Source organism: Eptesicus fuscus, chromosome 18, assembly GCF_027574615.1.
Source record: "Eptesicus fuscus isolate TK198812 chromosome 18, DD_ASM_mEF_20220401, whole genome shotgun sequence".
Classification (NCBI taxonomy): domain Eukaryota; kingdom Metazoa; phylum Chordata; class Mammalia; order Chiroptera; family Vespertilionidae; genus Eptesicus; species Eptesicus fuscus.
The window spans coordinates 7,340,279-7,356,789 of NC_072490.1; the positions used below are offsets into that span (position 1 = coordinate 7,340,279).

General features: G+C 46.6%; 1 protein-coding gene across 1 annotated transcript; it reads left to right on the top strand.

Annotated features, from left to right (window-relative positions):
• Positions 1-985: 985 nt before the first annotated feature.
• Positions 986-9,093, top strand: ZNF621 (zinc finger protein 621). Its single transcript, XM_028134724.2, has 6 exons — positions 986-1,013; positions 1,588-1,665; positions 3,881-3,949; positions 5,544-5,670; positions 6,231-6,338; positions 7,959-9,093. The coding sequence occupies exons 3-6, from the start codon at positions 3,947-3,949 to the stop codon at positions 9,035-9,037; spliced, it is 1,317 nt and encodes a 438-aa protein (XP_027990525.2). The 5' UTR covers positions 986-1,013; positions 1,588-1,665; positions 3,881-3,946; the 3' UTR covers positions 9,038-9,093.
• The last annotated feature ends 7,418 nt before the right edge of the window (positions 9,094-16,511 follow it).

Here is a 16,511-nt window from a genome sequence, read left to right on the forward strand (position 1 = left end):
AACTGCTTTTAGTTAAAAAGTTTTAATTTAAAATCATCCCTATGTGGTTACTCTAGGTCTCTGAGTTTGTAGGGCTGCCACGCAGGCCTCCCCTGAGCTTGTCGGGTTTAGTATTTGGTCCCTTTTGTCCACAGATGTCAGGAGAGTAGGTGTCAGCTCTGCATCCAGACCTTGTCTGGGCCAGTGGCTTCCATTTTGAATCTGTCACAATTGGATGTGTTTGGAGAAGAGGAGGAGTTGAGGGGTGGAGAGATGAGAATGCCCAAACTAAGATAATTGCAATGGGGAAAAAGCGAGTAAGGAGGGATTGGTTGGGATAGATTTGGCTTTGAGACTGAAAAGTAGAAATTAACTGAAAAGTGGACATTGCAGCGCTGCATACAGTGAAGACCCCTTTCACCCCATCCACAAGATTGTTATCCCTGGATAACACAATTCGAATAATTATTTTGTAGATCCCATTGGATTTTCTACATAGACATGCCATCTGTGAATAAAGAGTAGTTGTTTTTTCTCTCGAGTCTGGATCCTTTATTTTTCTTGCCTAATTGCACTGGCTGGAACCTCTCGTTCAGTATTGAGAAGTGTGAGAGCAGCTGTCATTTTTGCTGGTCTTTCTGCCTTCAGTCTTTTTCTCTCTGTTTTTCATTTTGTATTGCTATGCCTTACATGCGCTACTCACCTCCACCCCCCACCCCAATCCCTGCAATTTCTGATTTGCCGTTAATTCCATGACATATATTTTTCACCCCAAGTCTGTAACAAGGGTCCCTCCCAGCTGGCCGGGGCCCCACCCGACCAGCGACGGCGCAGGCAGGGACCCGCCCCCAGCCCCACCCCTTCCGCCGCCGGCCCGGTCACGTGGGGACGGGCGCGGGGACCACCGAGATGGGCGGCCTCCGGCGGCCTAGAGGGGCGCTGAGCGCACGCGCTCGCTTCCGCATCGGCTTTTAGCAGCCAGCTTTTCGCGGTTCGGAGAGGAAGTGTGCGTTCCAGCGAGTTCTCCGTGCCAGGTCCGCCCGGTGCCGGCCTCCTCACTTTCCCTGGCGCCCCCGCCCCCGAGCTCGGTCCGTTTGGTGGCTGCGCGGCCTCCAGAGCCCGGGGCAGCCCCTGCCCACCGCAGCGTGATCCTCCTTTCCGCCCCAAAGAACTTGGCCCAGCAGCCTCCTGCGCCCGCTGCAGAGTTTCTGTGTTTGGCGTCTGGGCCAGCATTACCCACGAGAACACTGTCTTACTCTTTATCCGCAGCCACCCATCCCTGTCCCGCCTTTCCATAGGCACCTTTTTGGGGTCAATGGCATGGTCCCTGTAAGAGCTTTTTTAGGTTTTTAGGTTACTCACGGCTCGTCTTGGACCTCAGCCGCCCGGTGTCAATGGCTCAGCAGCCTGGGGACTGAGCGGGCAGGTGCGGGACGGCGTTGAGGTCCAGGCGGAGCACTTGCTGAGGAGGTGGGGCGAGCAGCCCGGGGGCCCCTGATGGAGCCTCCTGCCAGAGCTGGGAATGAGACTGCGAGGGCCCCAGGCGGCTGCGGGTGATGCAGGACTGAGCCCCTGGCACTCATGGCTCTTCTTCTCTTGGCTTCTAAGGTTCTTGCTTTTCCAAACCCAGAAGACAGTGCCCGAAGCCAGGGGACACCAGCCATGCTCCAAACAACTTGGCCTCAGGTGAGCTGAGCTTCCTTTCAGTCTTTTAAAAAAGCACATGAGCGTCCGGCTGGCGTGGGGCCTCATGAACCAGGAGGTCAGGTTCCAGGAGGTCACGGTCGGATTCCCGATGAGGGCCCTGCCCCGGTTGTGGGCTGGATCCCTGGTGAGGGACGAGCAGGAGGCAGCCGATCAATGATTCTCTCTCATCGTTGATGTTTCTGCCTCTCTTCCCCTCTCCCTTCCTCTCTGAAATTGCTACAAATTTATTTATTTATTTTTTAAAAATTTATTTCATTGATTTTTTTACAGAGAGGAAGGGAGAGGGATAGAGAGTTAGAAACATCGATGAGAGCGAAACATCAATCAGCTGCCTCCCGCAGGCACCCTACTGGGGATGTGCCAGCAACCAAAGGTACATGCCCCTGACCGGAATCGAACCTGTGACAGCCCCCCCCCCCCCCCCGCCCCCTCCATCCGCAGGCCTGGACGACGCTCTGGGGGATGTGCAGGTTTAAGTGTAAAAAGCCTAGAAATTCTCCTTCCCTGTGGAAATCTAGATGATGTTCTACAGAGAAAAGGCACCTGCCGAGATCAGAGAAGTTCTTCACTGAAGGGCAATCTCTTGAGACGTATCCCAGAGACACCAGCATTGTTCTTCCCACATGCACTTTCTAAATGCTGGGTGCGTGGTACTGAATAATGCGGACAAGTTCCCTTTTCTCATTAGCCAGATAGACGGACTGCGAACAGATACACAAGTTAGTACCATAATTACATGTTGCGAAAGCACAGTGCTTCTCAAGAGCTTGGTCCACTGGCAGTGTGGGCATCACCTGGGAGCTCATTAGAATTGCAGTCTTGGGCCCCATCCTAGATTCAGGAAAACTGGGGAGGAGGATAGCGAGGGGAGGGGGGGGGGGCACCAGGAATCTGCTGTGAACGCCCTTCAGGTGATTTTTATATACCTTCTCAGATCTGAGACACCTCAAAGAAGCTACCTCTCCAGTGGTAGGACTTCACGTCAAGGATGCGATAGAAACAGTCTTGGGAACTGCTGAAGAGAGAAATTTCCAGAGATAAGGACAGCATATGCAAAGCCCCTGAAGTGGTGGGTGGGAGGGGTTGGGGAGAGCTGGGTGTACTTTAGAAACGGGGAAGTCAGGGAAGTTGTTCAGTGTGAGATGGGAGAAGTAGGCACGTGTCTTGTAGGTCACCTGGGAAGGCACTAAAGAATTTTAAAAAGGGGAGGTGACATGGCTAGATTTATCTGTTTAAAAGGTTTTCCCTAGTGGTGAGTTATTTGTGGAAGGGTATTGGTCAGTTGCATCTTGTAGATCAGGTAAGAGATTAAGGATTGTCTTTTTTTATTTGTAATTAGACTTCATTTTTTTAGAGAAGTTTTCTTTTCATAGCAAAATTGAGCAGCAAAAGCAGATCCCATGTCTTCCTGCCTCCATACATGCATAGCCTCCCCATTATTGTTGTCACCCATCAGAGTGGTACATTAGTTACAACTGATGAACCTACATTGACACATCATAATTCTCCAGAGTCCATAGTTTGCATTCACGTTTTTTTGTTATTTTTTAAAATATATTTTTATTGATTTCAGAAAGGAAGGGAGAGGCGGGGAAAGACAGAACCATCAATGATGAGAGAGAATCATTGATTGGCTGCCTCCTACAAGCCCCCTACTGGGGATGGAGCCCGTAACCTGGGCATATGCCCTGACCTGGAATTGAACTGTGACCTCCTGGTTCATAGGTTGATGCTTAACCATTTGACCACACCTGCTGAGCAGCTTCATTCTTGGTGTTGTATACTTTATGGGTTACAAATGTATGTGACATGTATCCGCCATTATAGCATCATACAGTGTTTTCATAGTCCTAAAAATTCTTTGGGCTCTACTTACTCATCCCTCCCTCCCTGGAAACCATTGATCTTTTCAACTCTTTACATTGTTTTGCCTTTTTCAGAATGCCAAATAGTTGGAATTATATTGTGTAGGCTTTTCAGATTGGTTTCTTTCATTTAATCATATTCATTTAAGGTTCCTCTATGACTTTTCATGGCTTGATAGCTTATTTCATTTTAGTGTTGAGTAATAATTATTCCATCGTCTGGATATACCACAGTTTGTTTAGAGTAGACATTTACCTACTAAGGACATTGTGGTTGCTTCCAAGTTTTGGCAATTATGCGTAAAGCTGCTGTAAACTTCTGTGCGCAGGGTTTTGTGTGGACATAGACTTTCAGCTCGTTTGGGAAGACACCAAGGACGTGATCGCTGGAGCATATGGTAAGAGTACGTTTAGTTTTGTAAGAAACTGCCAAACTGTCTTCCAAAGTGGCTGCACCATTTTGCCTTACCACCAGCAATGAGGGAGAGTTCCCTTCCACTCTTCACCAGCCTTTGGTTGTCAGTGCTCTGTTCTAGGGCTGGCTATTCTGATAGGTGTGTATCTCATTGTTTTAATTTGCACTTCCCGGATGACATATGATAGTAAACATCTTATCATATACTTATTTGCCTTCTGTGTGTCTTTTTAAAAAATATATTTTATTGATTTTTTACAGAGAGGAAGGGAGAGGGATAGAGAGTTAGAAACATCGTTGAGAGAGAAACATCGATCAGCTGCCTCCTGCACACCCCCTACTGGGGATGTGCCCGCAACCAAGGTACATGCCCTTGACCGGAATCAAACCTAGGACCCTTCAGTCTGCAGGCCAACGCTCTATCCACTGAGCCAAACCGGTTTGGGCTGTGTGTCTTTTTAAAAAAATATATTTTTATTGATTTAAGAGGGGAAGGGAGAGAGAGATAGAAACATCAATGGATCTGTGCCCAGAGACAGGGCACTGCCAGCCTTGTTTGAATACAGGTGGTTCAGAGAAGACACTGGAACAGTCAGATTGTGGGTTTTCTTCATCAGAGCTAGCTTTTTGATAAAGTGAGAAGGTATGAAAAGAAATTTGCAAAATGCTGGAAAAACTTCTTTTTTAAAATATATTTTTATTGATTTCAGATAGAAAGGGAGAGGGAGAGAGAGATAGAAACATCAATGATGAGAGGGAATTATTGATCGGCTGCCTCCTGCACACCCCCCTACTGGGGATCGAGCCTGCAACCCCGAGCATGTGTCCTTGACCGGAATTGAACCTGGGACCCTTTAGTCCACAGGCCAATGCTCTATCTATCCACTGAGCCAAACCAGCTAGAGTTGGAAAATTTTTTGAGGATTGGCTTCTCTGCAGATGGAGCTGTGCATGCATACTTTTTTTAAATTATTTTTTTTAATGTTAATCTTTAAAAAAATATTTTTATTCATTTCAGAGAGGAAAGGAGAGGGAGAGAGATAGAAACATCAATGATGAGAGAGAATCACCGATCGGCTGCCTCCTGCACCCCTCCTTTGGGGGATCGAGCCCACAACCTGAGCATATTCCCTTGACCGGCATCGAACCCGGGACCCTTCAGTCCGCAGGCTGATGCACTATCCACTGAGCCAAACCAGCTAGGGCTGTGCGTGCGTACTTTAGATGGGTGGAGATGGGGTGATTGGCAGCTCTCTGTAGTGGTTAGTGTATAGAAAATAAGGTGACCAGATTATGGAGTACTTGAGATAGGAGGTGCCAGAGGGACAGGTCCATAGGGGCTGATGCAGTCACCAGGCAGAGAGCCCCAGATGCCAGGCTATGAGATTAGGATGACTTAGAACAGAGCTGAGCGGATGGGAGCGTGTTGGGGTTCCATGTTTGAAGTGGAACCACTGGCTGAAGGCGATCTTCTTGATAGAGCAGACCTTCCACAGGCTCAGAGTTGGGGACCCTGCAGTTCAGGCTGCTACCTTCTGCCCCTCACTCAGAGCTTGAGCAGGAACCTGTTATTTCAGGAGTCCGTGACCTTTGAGGACGTGGCTGTGTACTTCACCCAGAATCAATGGGCCAGCCTGGACCCTGTGCAGAGGGCCCTGTACAGGGAGGTGATGCTGGAGAACTATGCAAATGTGGCCGCCCTGGGTAGGTCTCTCTCAGTGGCTCTTTGTGGTAGTTTGACATCTTTCTCGGATATTTGGGGGGATTCTAGTAGCCCTTGGGTTGGATGACTCCAGGGGAGAGTTCTGCAGTCCCAGCCTCTGGAGATGCTGGGTGGGAAAATCCCCGGAGCCCTTTGGTCTTGAAACTAGACTTCCTCACATCTCAGAGAAGAGCGAGGTTCTGGGCACTGAGGACTTCCTGGTGCCCTCGGTGACCTGTTCCTCCATCTTCCATAGTCCTGGGGTTGTGGGTCCTCCTCTCTGAGGAGGAGTCTCCCAGGCTATCAGTGCATATATCCTTCCTGAGGGGTTTTCCTCTCTAATAAGTCAGGGAAACGTTGAAATTTCCTTGGAGAATGGCTGTCTCCCTGTCATGCCCCTGGACCACTTTAGAGTCCATCCTCAGAACCCTTGGCCGGCTCACTTGGTCTCCTAGGCGGTCCATTTCTCTCCCCAATAGCCCGTTAGGAACTGGGCCAAGAGAGATCTCAGGAAGAGGTCTGGATGTCTCCCTCAACTTATCTGTCTTTTTTCTTCCTGAAGTAGCATTTCCAGCCCCCAAGCCGGATCTGATCTCCCAGCTGGAGAGCGGGAGCGCAGCCTGGGGCCCCGATCCTTGGGAAGCAGAGGTTTTGCGAGGCATCTGTCCGGGTAAGAGAATACAGCAGTTTCTGGTTTGGCCTTCCCGGTTTACTGGAAATGTTTCTTCTGCAGCAGAAAACAAAGCTCCCTGTTGTCCATGAGGCAGTAGTCGGTGCACTCTGACCTCCACTGAGTTCCAGCCCCCAGCCCAGAGAGACCAGTCCCCGGAGTGCTTGGCCGCACACTGTCTGCACACACAGGTGGCTGAGCTCCTGCAGAAAACTGGCCCCGGGGCTCCTGAACCACTTCCTTTCTCACCAGTGGAAATATTTAATTTCATGCCAGTTTTCATGACAGAGGAGTAGGGTTTCTGTCATATTTTAAGAAAAATTTCATTCTGTGGGTCAAACTGATTTCTTTGTGCCATGGCTATGAATTTTATTTTAATTTGCCTTTTTGGGTGCAGTTTAAAGATTCCTATGCCATAATATTTGGGTTTACATTGTATTGTCCTCTGAGGGGTTGCGTAGGAGAAGGCAAGGAATATTCCCCCACCACGGCACCCGGCACATACATAGCCTCTCATTTCCCCGAGACTGCTTCCCAGTCCTGGGAGCTTTTCATTCCTTGGTTTTCTTTCCTTTCAAAGGAAGGTTTCAGGCCCTACTTCTCACACGTACTGTGATTTTGTAACTAATGGTTCCTTTAGCAACGATGCCACTGTGGCCTACAGCTCTCCAACTTCTGTTCCAGCTGACGTTTTGGAGGAATCTTTTATCTCAGGATATTACGTGGAACATTTAAAAATGGAATTATTAGGCCATTATTTAGAATTTAGAATTCGGGTGGTTTCCTAGCCTATAGGGGGGGGCATTATGATCTGTTGTTTGCTCACTTGTGTTCCCAGCCTGCTCCGCCTCGTCTTTTTTTTAATCCTCACCCAAGGATATTTTTCCATTGATTTTTTTAAAAAATATATTTTTATTGATTTCAGAGAGGAACGGAGAGGGGAGAGACAGACAGAAACATCAATGATGAGAGAGAATCATTGACTGGCTGCCTCCTGCATGCCCTCTAATGGGGATCAAGCCCACATCCCTGGCATGTGCCCTTGACCGGAATCGAACCCGGGATCCTTTAGTCCACAGGCTGACGCTCTATCCACTGAGCCAAACCAGCAAAGGCCCATTGATTTTTAGAGAGTGGAAGTAAGAGGGAAAGACAGAGAGAAATGTTGATGTGAGAGAAACACATTGGTTGGTTGCCTCCTACACGAGCCCCGACCAGGGCCCAGGCCAGGGAGTAGCCTGCAACCCAGGCATGTGCCCTTGACCAGAATCAGACCAGGAATCCTTTGGTCCTCAGGCCGATGCTCTCTCCACTGAGCCAAACCGGCTAGGGCTCCCTCCCATTCTTGAAGTTCTCATTCTGCCCATTTTACCTGCCTTTGTGCCCCCAACTCCAGCCTTCCTTATGGGAGGCACTTCCTGTTTCCAATGTCATTACTTCTCCAGTTGTATGTTACGACAGTACTTTCCTTTTTCTCGCTTGTCCTCCTTTATGGAAGCTTAGAGCCATTTCATGAGTATGTATTTTAAAAATCGCATCCTACAAGAGAGAATTAGGACCCCTGGATTCTGCTTTCTGTCCAGCTCAGTAATTTGGAGTGCTCATGGTTGCTTTGGTCAGGTGATGAGTCCTGGATCAAGGATGAAGAGCCTGCCGTAAAGCAGGAAGCCTCTGGAGAAACAGAGCGGCTCAGAGTGCCGGGAGGTGGGCTCCGAAATGTTTCTCGGCACCTTGATTTTAAAAGCAGGGCCACGTGGCCAACTTTCAGCCTGAATCCGAATCTGATACTTCGAGGGGGAATGAAGTTCTACGAGTGCAAAGAATGTGGGAAAATCTTCCGGTACAACTCAAGGCTCCTTCGGCACCAGATGAGCCACACCGGGGAGAAACCCTTCAAATGTAAGGAATGTAGCAAAGCTTTCAAGTCCAGCTATGACTGTATCATACACGAGAAGAATCACGTTGGGGAAGGGCCCTATGAATGCAAGGAGTGTGGCAAGGGTTTGAGTTCCAACACCGCCTTGACTCAGCATCAGAGGATCCACACTGGGGAGAAGCCCTACAAATGCAAGGAGTGCGGCAAGGCCTTCCGCAGGAGCGCCGCCTGCCTGCAGCATCAGCGATTACACACGGGGGAGAAACTCTATGAGTGCAAGCAGTGCTGGAAAGCCTTTGGCTGTAGGTCAGTTTTCATTGTCCACCAGAGGATTCATACTGGGGAGAAGCCCTACCAGTGTCAGGAGTGTGGCAAGGCGTTCACACAGAAGATAGCCTCCGTTCAGCACCAGCGAGTGCACACGGGAGAGAGACCGTACGAGTGTAAGGTGTGTGGGAAGGCCTTCAGATGGTACGGCAGTTTTGTTCAGCACCAGAAACTGCACCCCGTGGAGAAAAAGCCCGTCCCGACGAGTCCCCAGGGCGCCTCTTTGGCCCTGTCGCCGGGTCCTCTCCAGAGCCCGCGCGTGGCTCCCCCCGTGGCCACGCCCTCGCTGACCTTTCCGCAGGCTGTGCTCCTTCCTACCTCTGGGCCTTGGTTCATGCTGCTGCCCACATCTGGAATGCCTTCGCCACCTGTCCAGATGGTGCAAGTCTTCCAGGCCCTTGCTCCCATCGTCAAGCCTTCCCCAGTTCATCTCTCCTCTCGCGAGCTTCATCTTGCCACGCCCGCGGCTCTCACGCCCAGCAAACCTCCGACCTAATTTGAGTTTCATTTGTATTTTATCCCTCACCTTACACGTGTTTCAACTGTTTCAGCACACACTGCATTGTAATCTATATATTTAAAGATTGTGCTTATATAATATGTTCTCTTTTCTTTTGGGGATGGAAATACTTGATCTTTGCCTTGGCCCCTTTCTGGCTTGAATAGCAATGGCTATCTGTATCTGTATTGTGGGGGTGCAGGTCGGACACTGGGGTGTTAGAGAAGTTTGGGAGAAAGCACATCCCTGTGTTAGGTCATTAGAGAGAAGCCACCTGAGAGAAATGGAGGAGAGTAGAGAATTGTAATAAATTTGCAACAACAGACTTTAGAAACGAACGCAGATTGTTTAGAATAGTGCGAGATGGTGTAGTAACGCAGTTGAAGTTGCATTGTCCTCGGCTCGGATCATTGAGGATCTCTCATACATCTATGCCAAAGCTCGTGTGAAATAACCAGTTTGATTTTCTGCCTTCCCCCAAACCAGTGTCCATTGTGGAGAGACTGAGAAGCAGGCTGGCAGAGACCTCCAGGGAGCATCAGCAGACCTGAATTTAAAGTGTTAACTGTTCCTTAGAGACAGAGCCATTCGAAGATAAAGTGGTGCTTCCCTAACACGAGTGAGATTCACGACACTTGATGCCACATTGGTGGGTCCATTAAACAAACCCACTCATTCATTCTCTTAAAAATATTGGGTGTCTACTGTGTGCCAGGCACTGTCGGAAAACCAGGGAAATGATGGTGGGCGTCTTCATCCTCTTGAATCTTACAGTTATTTGGGGAAGACAGTGGGACAGATACCTTAACAAATTATTCAAATGTGAAGGAAATGTGTGGGGTGTTATGCGAGAATCCAGGAAAAGGGAGGGCCTGAGGGAAAAGCAAAGGTCCTGAGGTAGGAAGACACATGGCTCATCTCAGATGCTAAAAGAAATCCAATGTGGCGAGGGTAATAAGTGAGGGATGGAGAAAACAGTGTAACACAGAGTCCTTTTACTAGCACAACTCGCTTACTCATTACACAGAGATTCTTCAAGGTCCACCCTAAAGCAAATAAATGTGGCCCAAATATTTTACCCAACCATTTTATTTTGAAATTGTTAAACCTGTAGAAAAGTTGAAAGAATGGTACAATGAATACCTGTATACCTTCCCTATAGGTTAAACAACTGTTAACATTATTTTCACATTTGCATTTTCTATCTTCATACGTATGTATGTATAGTTTCCTAACTCATTCCAAAGTAAGTTGCAGGCCTCAGACACTTCACCCCTGACTTCTTCAGCTGTATCTCCTGAGAATTTAAGGCAATCCTCCCACATAATCACAATAGCATTCTCACACCCAAGAAAATATACCACAATGTGGGGGTACCATCTAATTTACAGTCCATTAAAAAATCTCTCCTGATTTCCTCCATACCTTTTCTAAAGCTGATTTTTTCCCCCAATCCAAGCTCCAATGAAGGTTTTCCATGGATTTGGTTGTTACATCTTTTCTAGAATAGTCCCTTGATTAAAAACAAAATGAGCCCTAACCGGTTTGGCTCAGTGGATAGAGTGTCGGCTTGCGGACTGAAGGGTCCCAGGTTCAATTCCGGTCAAGGGCATGTACCTTGGTTGCGGGCATATCCCCAGTAGGGGTGTGCAGGAGGCAGCTGAATGATGTTTCAGTCTTATTGATGTTTTGAACTATCCCTCTCCCTCTCTGTAAAAAATACATATTTTTAAAAAAGCAAAATGATACTGACTTTTTAAAAGTTGCTTTACATAAACTGAGGTATATTTTACACATACATGATTCACCCGTTTCAGGTATACAATTCAATGATTTTTTTTAGTAACATTAAACATGACCATAAATCAGTTTAACATTTTCATCCAGTAAGGTCCCTCCTGCCCAAACAACCACTAATCTACTTTCTGTCTCCATAAATCTTTCTATGAATAGTTCCTATTTTTAAAAAATATATATTTTATTGATTTTTTTACAGAGAGGAAGAGAGAGGGATAGAGAGTTAGAAACATCTATGAGAGAGAAACATCGATCAGCTGCCTCTTGCATACCTCCTACTGGGGATGTGCCCGCAACCAAGGTACATGCCCTTGACCGGAATCGAACCTGGGACCCTTGAGTCCGCAGGCCAACGCTCTATCCACTGAGCCAAACCGGTTTCGGCAATAGTTCCTATTTTTTATTTTAAAAAGTTTTTAAATTGATTTCAGAAAGGAAGCAAGAGGGAAAAAGAGATAGAAACATCCATAAGAATCTTTGATCGGCTGCCTCCTGTACGCCCCCTACTGGGGATTGAACCCGTAGCCCAGGCATGTGCCCTGACCAGGTCGATGACCTTCTGGTTCATAGATTGATGCTCAACCACTCAGCCACACTGTCTGGACAACAGTTCCTATTTTTAAAAAGTACTTTTGGGCTTTCTAGCACAATATGATGTCCTTGTGTGGCTGGTACTTCCCAGCTCTAGCCCTGGAATCATCCATTTCTCCAAGGAGCCCTGATGTGGGACATATTTAGAAACCAAGAGCTGGGGACCAGATGTCTTATGGTATCTTGAACATGGATGGCCGGAGGCTGGGATTTACATGTTCGCTAGTTCAGGGCTGGGGGGCTGTTGGACATTCACCTGGCTTTCATGTGAAAATGCAAAATGATCAGATGGATCTCTCTGATCTTGGTGCTAAAATATGACAATCAAGAGGCATTGATTTTTGGTTCTTATTTGAACTTGTCGCCATTATGGTTTGTGTGTGTGTGTGTGTGTGTGTGTGTGTGTAAGAAAAGAGTAAATAATCTGTGATTGGCTGCCATGTCTAATTCATTCGATTTCCAAATAACACATGTTGAAGGCTTTTAATAAGTGCTTTTAAAATAAATTACCAAAGCATCTTTGTATAAATAGTTATTGCCTTCATCGTAATTCATATGTACCTCGCCTCAAATAATTCAATTTGTTTCTATTGAGATGTAGTTTAATGTCACCAGAAGGCTAAGCAATAAATATATAGAGATTCATGAGTTATAAATCGTAAAACAGGCCTCATTATGAATTAAAATACATCTTAATATCTGTGGATCCTAGTTTGTTTATGAATTGAAGAAATTATTGCCATAATTATAGGATTACAGCAAAAGTGATCCTAAAACAATAAGTGTATATTGGTAGATAAATGTCACCAGCAAAAGGGAAGTTTACAATGTGAGAAGCAGTAAGTTTGATCTTTCTTTGTTAGTGCAGAAAGGGGCAAAATTCAGCATTGTTTATAGACTTTTACCTGTGCCTAGGTTTTAAGCAAGTGGCATTTAAAAATATATATATATTTTTTTATTGATTTCAGAGGGGGGAGATAGAAACATCAACGATGAGAGAGAATCATTGATTGGCTGCCTCCTGCATGCCCCACACTGGGGACCAACCCCACAACTGGGCATGTGCCCTGACCAGAAATTGAACCGTGACCTCCTGGTTCATAGGTCGATACTCAATCACTGAGCCACGCCAGCCAGGCAAGAAAGTGGCATTTCTAAGAAAGAGTGAAATTATCATCTTAGAGAGCACAGCAAGCATTAGCCATGGAAGCAAAGGGAAAGGAAAAAGATGGTTGGAGTTATTTCAGTTCTAGCTGGATGCATATATACCCCGCCTCCTCAAATAGTTCAATTTGTTTCTTTTGAGATTGACTTGAGAGGTCTTCTGACCTTTCTGGGATGCTAGTAATCCAGAGAGGGGATTGAGCCCTGTTCAGGTCTCCACCCTCATTTTCACCCCATTTGACAAAAGATTCACACAGCCCCCAATAGTTAAGTTTCCACATTTGGTCCTCCTCCTCCTTCTCCTCCTCCACCCTATCTAGCTAGCTAGCTAGCTACCTCTAAATACTTCCATGGGTATATCCAAGAACAAGAATCTTTTCGTAATGTAACTTCAATATAGTCATAAAATTCATGAAATTTCACACCGATCTACTATTTCCTACTTTATGTTCAAATTTTGCCAACTATCCCATTAATGTTGTTTACAGCTATTTGTATTTCTAATCCAGGATCACAGATTACATTTAGTTCTCATGTCTTTCTCGGGCCCCGTTGATTTTGAACACGTCCTCAGCCTGCCTTTGTCTTTCATGACTTCGACTTTACCTAATTTGGGTTTGTCTCATGTTTCCTCATTATTAGATTCAGATGATGCGTTTTGGCCACAATGTCCCAGAAGGAATAATGTGTCCTCCTCAGTACATCTTATCTTGAGGCATACCTTGTGGGTTGATTTCATTGTTGAAAATAAGGACATTGACCATTTGGTGAAGGTGGGTGTTGATCAGATTTTCCACGGTCAAATTACTCTTTTCCCTTTTGTGGTTAATAAGTACTTCGGTGGGAGGTATTTTGAGTTTAGGTAACTATACTCCTTAGCAAACTCTCACCTAGTCTTGCCTGAGTCATACCCTCAATTTTAAATGGAGATGGTATGGATCCATCAGCATCATCAGTGAGGCGGAAGACAGCACCTGGATCAAGTTTCATGATGCTATTAAATTATCTTTGGCAGGTGAAATGGCTGCAGAGTGCCAGCATGCTTCACACTCTTTATTCAGGAGACTGGCAGCCCAGCCAACCAGGTGAGAGCTGCCAGATATTTTTAAACAGAGCTATAAACAACACCAGGGGAAGACGGAATAAATTCAGCCTGAGCCTGGGGCCTCTGAGTCCTCAGGTGATGGTTCTCCTGTGACTCAGGCCCAGGTTGACCCTGGGTGATCCGCCACTATTCTTAGGACTGGGAAGACCCTTCATCCCTCTGTTGAGTTCCTGAATATTTATTTTCAAATTCTACTTAGTTTCTAAAGCTGAAGTCGTTTCCTTGGGAGAAGCTTCACCTCTCCTCCCCTCTCCCCCTTTTGGAAATATATATTTTATTTATTTCAGAGAGGAAGGGAGAGGGAGAGAGAGATAGATGCATCAATGATGAGAAAGAATAATTGATCAGCTGCCTCCTGCACGCCCCACAGTGGGGATGGAGCCCACAACCCGGGCCTGTGCCCTGACCGGGAATCAAACCATGACCTTCAGGTTCGTAGATTGTCGTTCAACCACTGAGCCACACCGGCTGGGCAAGCTTCCCCTCTTCATGAAGAATCCTTGGACGTATAAGGAACGCGTACTGGTCGTATCCTCCTGCCCCTCCAGCGCCAGGCGGTGAAGGGCCGAGGGTCCCTGGCTTCAGCGGCTCAGCGGGGCTTGGGCGTCCTCTGTCTCCCTGCAGAGGGTGCATTTATTCCTCTCAAAAGCGAACCTTTGCCTTATATTTGTTGGTCCTGTGCGGTACGGTTCCTCAACATACACGGCATAATGAAAAATGGCGCTCCCGCAGAAGATCCCGAATGGGGTGATTTGTCAGTGACAGAGTCCTGCTGTGCTTTTCTAAGTAGTGGTGGCTCCGGATGGAGTTATTCTCACAGCTAAACAGCAGTGCAGTTATTCATTTAGTCACCAGCAGAGAGAATCAGTGCCTGCGGGCTTGTACAAAGATTCAAGTTCAAGGAGAGTCTTCATTGCATTAGCCGTCAAGAGAGCCGGTGGCCAGCGTACGTGCTCCTCAAGTTAAGAAAGGAACTGCTATGACGGTAAGAGGCCAAACCTAGTTTTTACTGAAATAGAATTAATATCCAATGAGATGCACATACCTTGAGCCTGTGATGAGTTTTGACCGTCATATACACTGTGTACCATCACCAAAATAAGATAGAGAACATTTCAAACATCCAGAGAGTTCCAGTCAACACCCAGCACCCAGCGGCAGGGACCATTCTGGTTCCCATCGCCCTCTTTCCTTGCAAGCTGGCCACTGTTCTAACTTGTAGCTCAAAAGACTGGTTGTGCCTGTTTTTGATCTTCATATAAAGGGAACCATGCAGTATGTACTCTTTTTGGGGATCTAGTTTCTGGACTCAGTATTTTTTTGTGAGATTCATCCATGTAGTTGTCAGGTTTTAAAAATGGCCGTGTAATATTCCCCAATATTATCTTGAAGCAAATTGCAGACATCATATCATTCCATCCATAAATATTCAGTAGGCAACCCTAAAAGATAGGTAGTCCAAAAAGACCCTACAGCCCAGTCGGTGTGGCTCAGTGGTTGAGCGTTGATCTATGACCCATGAGGTCACAGTTTGATTCCCAGTCAGGGCACATGCCCAGGATGGGGCGTGCAGGAGGCAGCCTAGCAATGATATTCTCTCGTCATTGGTGTTTCTATCTCTCACTCTCCCTTCCTTTCTGAAGTCAATAGAAAATATTTTTTAAAAATAAAAAGACCCTCCATTGTCACATTGAAATCAGCACAAAGGCTCTGACGTATTTCTGGTCCTCTGTCTGTGACAATGTTGGGGGTTGTGGTCCAGGTTGGGACAGGAACATGAGGGCCTGACTATGGCAGAGGGGTGCAGAGGAGGAGGAAAGCATTTTGAAACATGCAGTGAGGTGCTGGGAGCGGGGGAAGCACGGTGAATGAGGGACTGGGAGGATGATGGCATCCTGTGGTCCAGGTTGAGCCAGGAACACTGGGGGACTTGGGGCTTGCTAAATGTATATGGAATAAATGAGGGGCCATGGAGAGCATCAGGGACCATGGGTGGCAAAAAACCATTTTCTATTCTTTCTGCTTTTTATTCTGGGATTTCCAGCCACTGAGCGTATACCTTAAGAAGCATTTATTCTGAGGTGTGTTTATTATGCTTAAAGATTCAACTAGCCTGCCTTTAGGACACATATTATCTCTCAACCCCAAATACCTTTTCTTTTCTTTGTTTAAAATGGCTCTTTATTCACACACCCACCCCTTCTTTTCGTTGGAATTTAATTTTGACTAGAAGAGATTGGTCTCATTCCCAGGTTATTTGGAATCTGCCTGCATACTGTCTTCTCTTGTTCATTAAAAAAAAAATAAATTTCAATTTCAATTTTCTCTTTCAAAAATGCTGTGTATCGGCCAATCCAACATGCAAATCCGGCGCCGCACGTCCCATGTTCTTGGGATGCTTCCCCATGCTGGCCCGCATTTCGCAGCCCTCCTGCTGTTCCCTGCCTGTGTGTCCTTTCATTCCGTTGATAGCTTTCATTTTGGTCTCCCCTTCGCATCTGGCCCTTCAAGCTGGGCTGTGGTTCTGCACTGTGGCTGCGCCGTTCAGGGACTGGACTCTCTTCAGCCCCCACCGAATGCTGTCTTTCTGTAGCATGAAGATGAGCGTAGGACGTCTTTCATATGGTTCCTTGAATGACATATTCTGCTTTGGGTGCCAAAGCCCATACCAACATGAAGTGCTATCTGTGTTCTGTATTGAATAACAACAACAACAACAATAGAAAAAGCACACACTTTTAGCACCATCTTTGAACATAGCCCTCTCCATTGGCAATCTATTATCTTTCAACAATACTCAAAGAGGTCTATAGA

Excerpts from the sequence above, each read along its gene's own strand:
- ZNF621 (XM_028134724.2), top strand. Across the intron at positions 5,671-6,230 it reads TGCAAATGTGGCCGCCCTGG|TAGCATTTCCAGCCCCCAAG; the intron begins GTAGGTCTCTCT and ends TTCTTCCTGAAG. Across the intron at positions 6,339-7,958 it reads TTTGCGAGGCATCTGTCCGG|GTGATGAGTCCTGGATCAAG; the intron begins GTAAGAGAATAC and ends TGCTTTGGTCAG.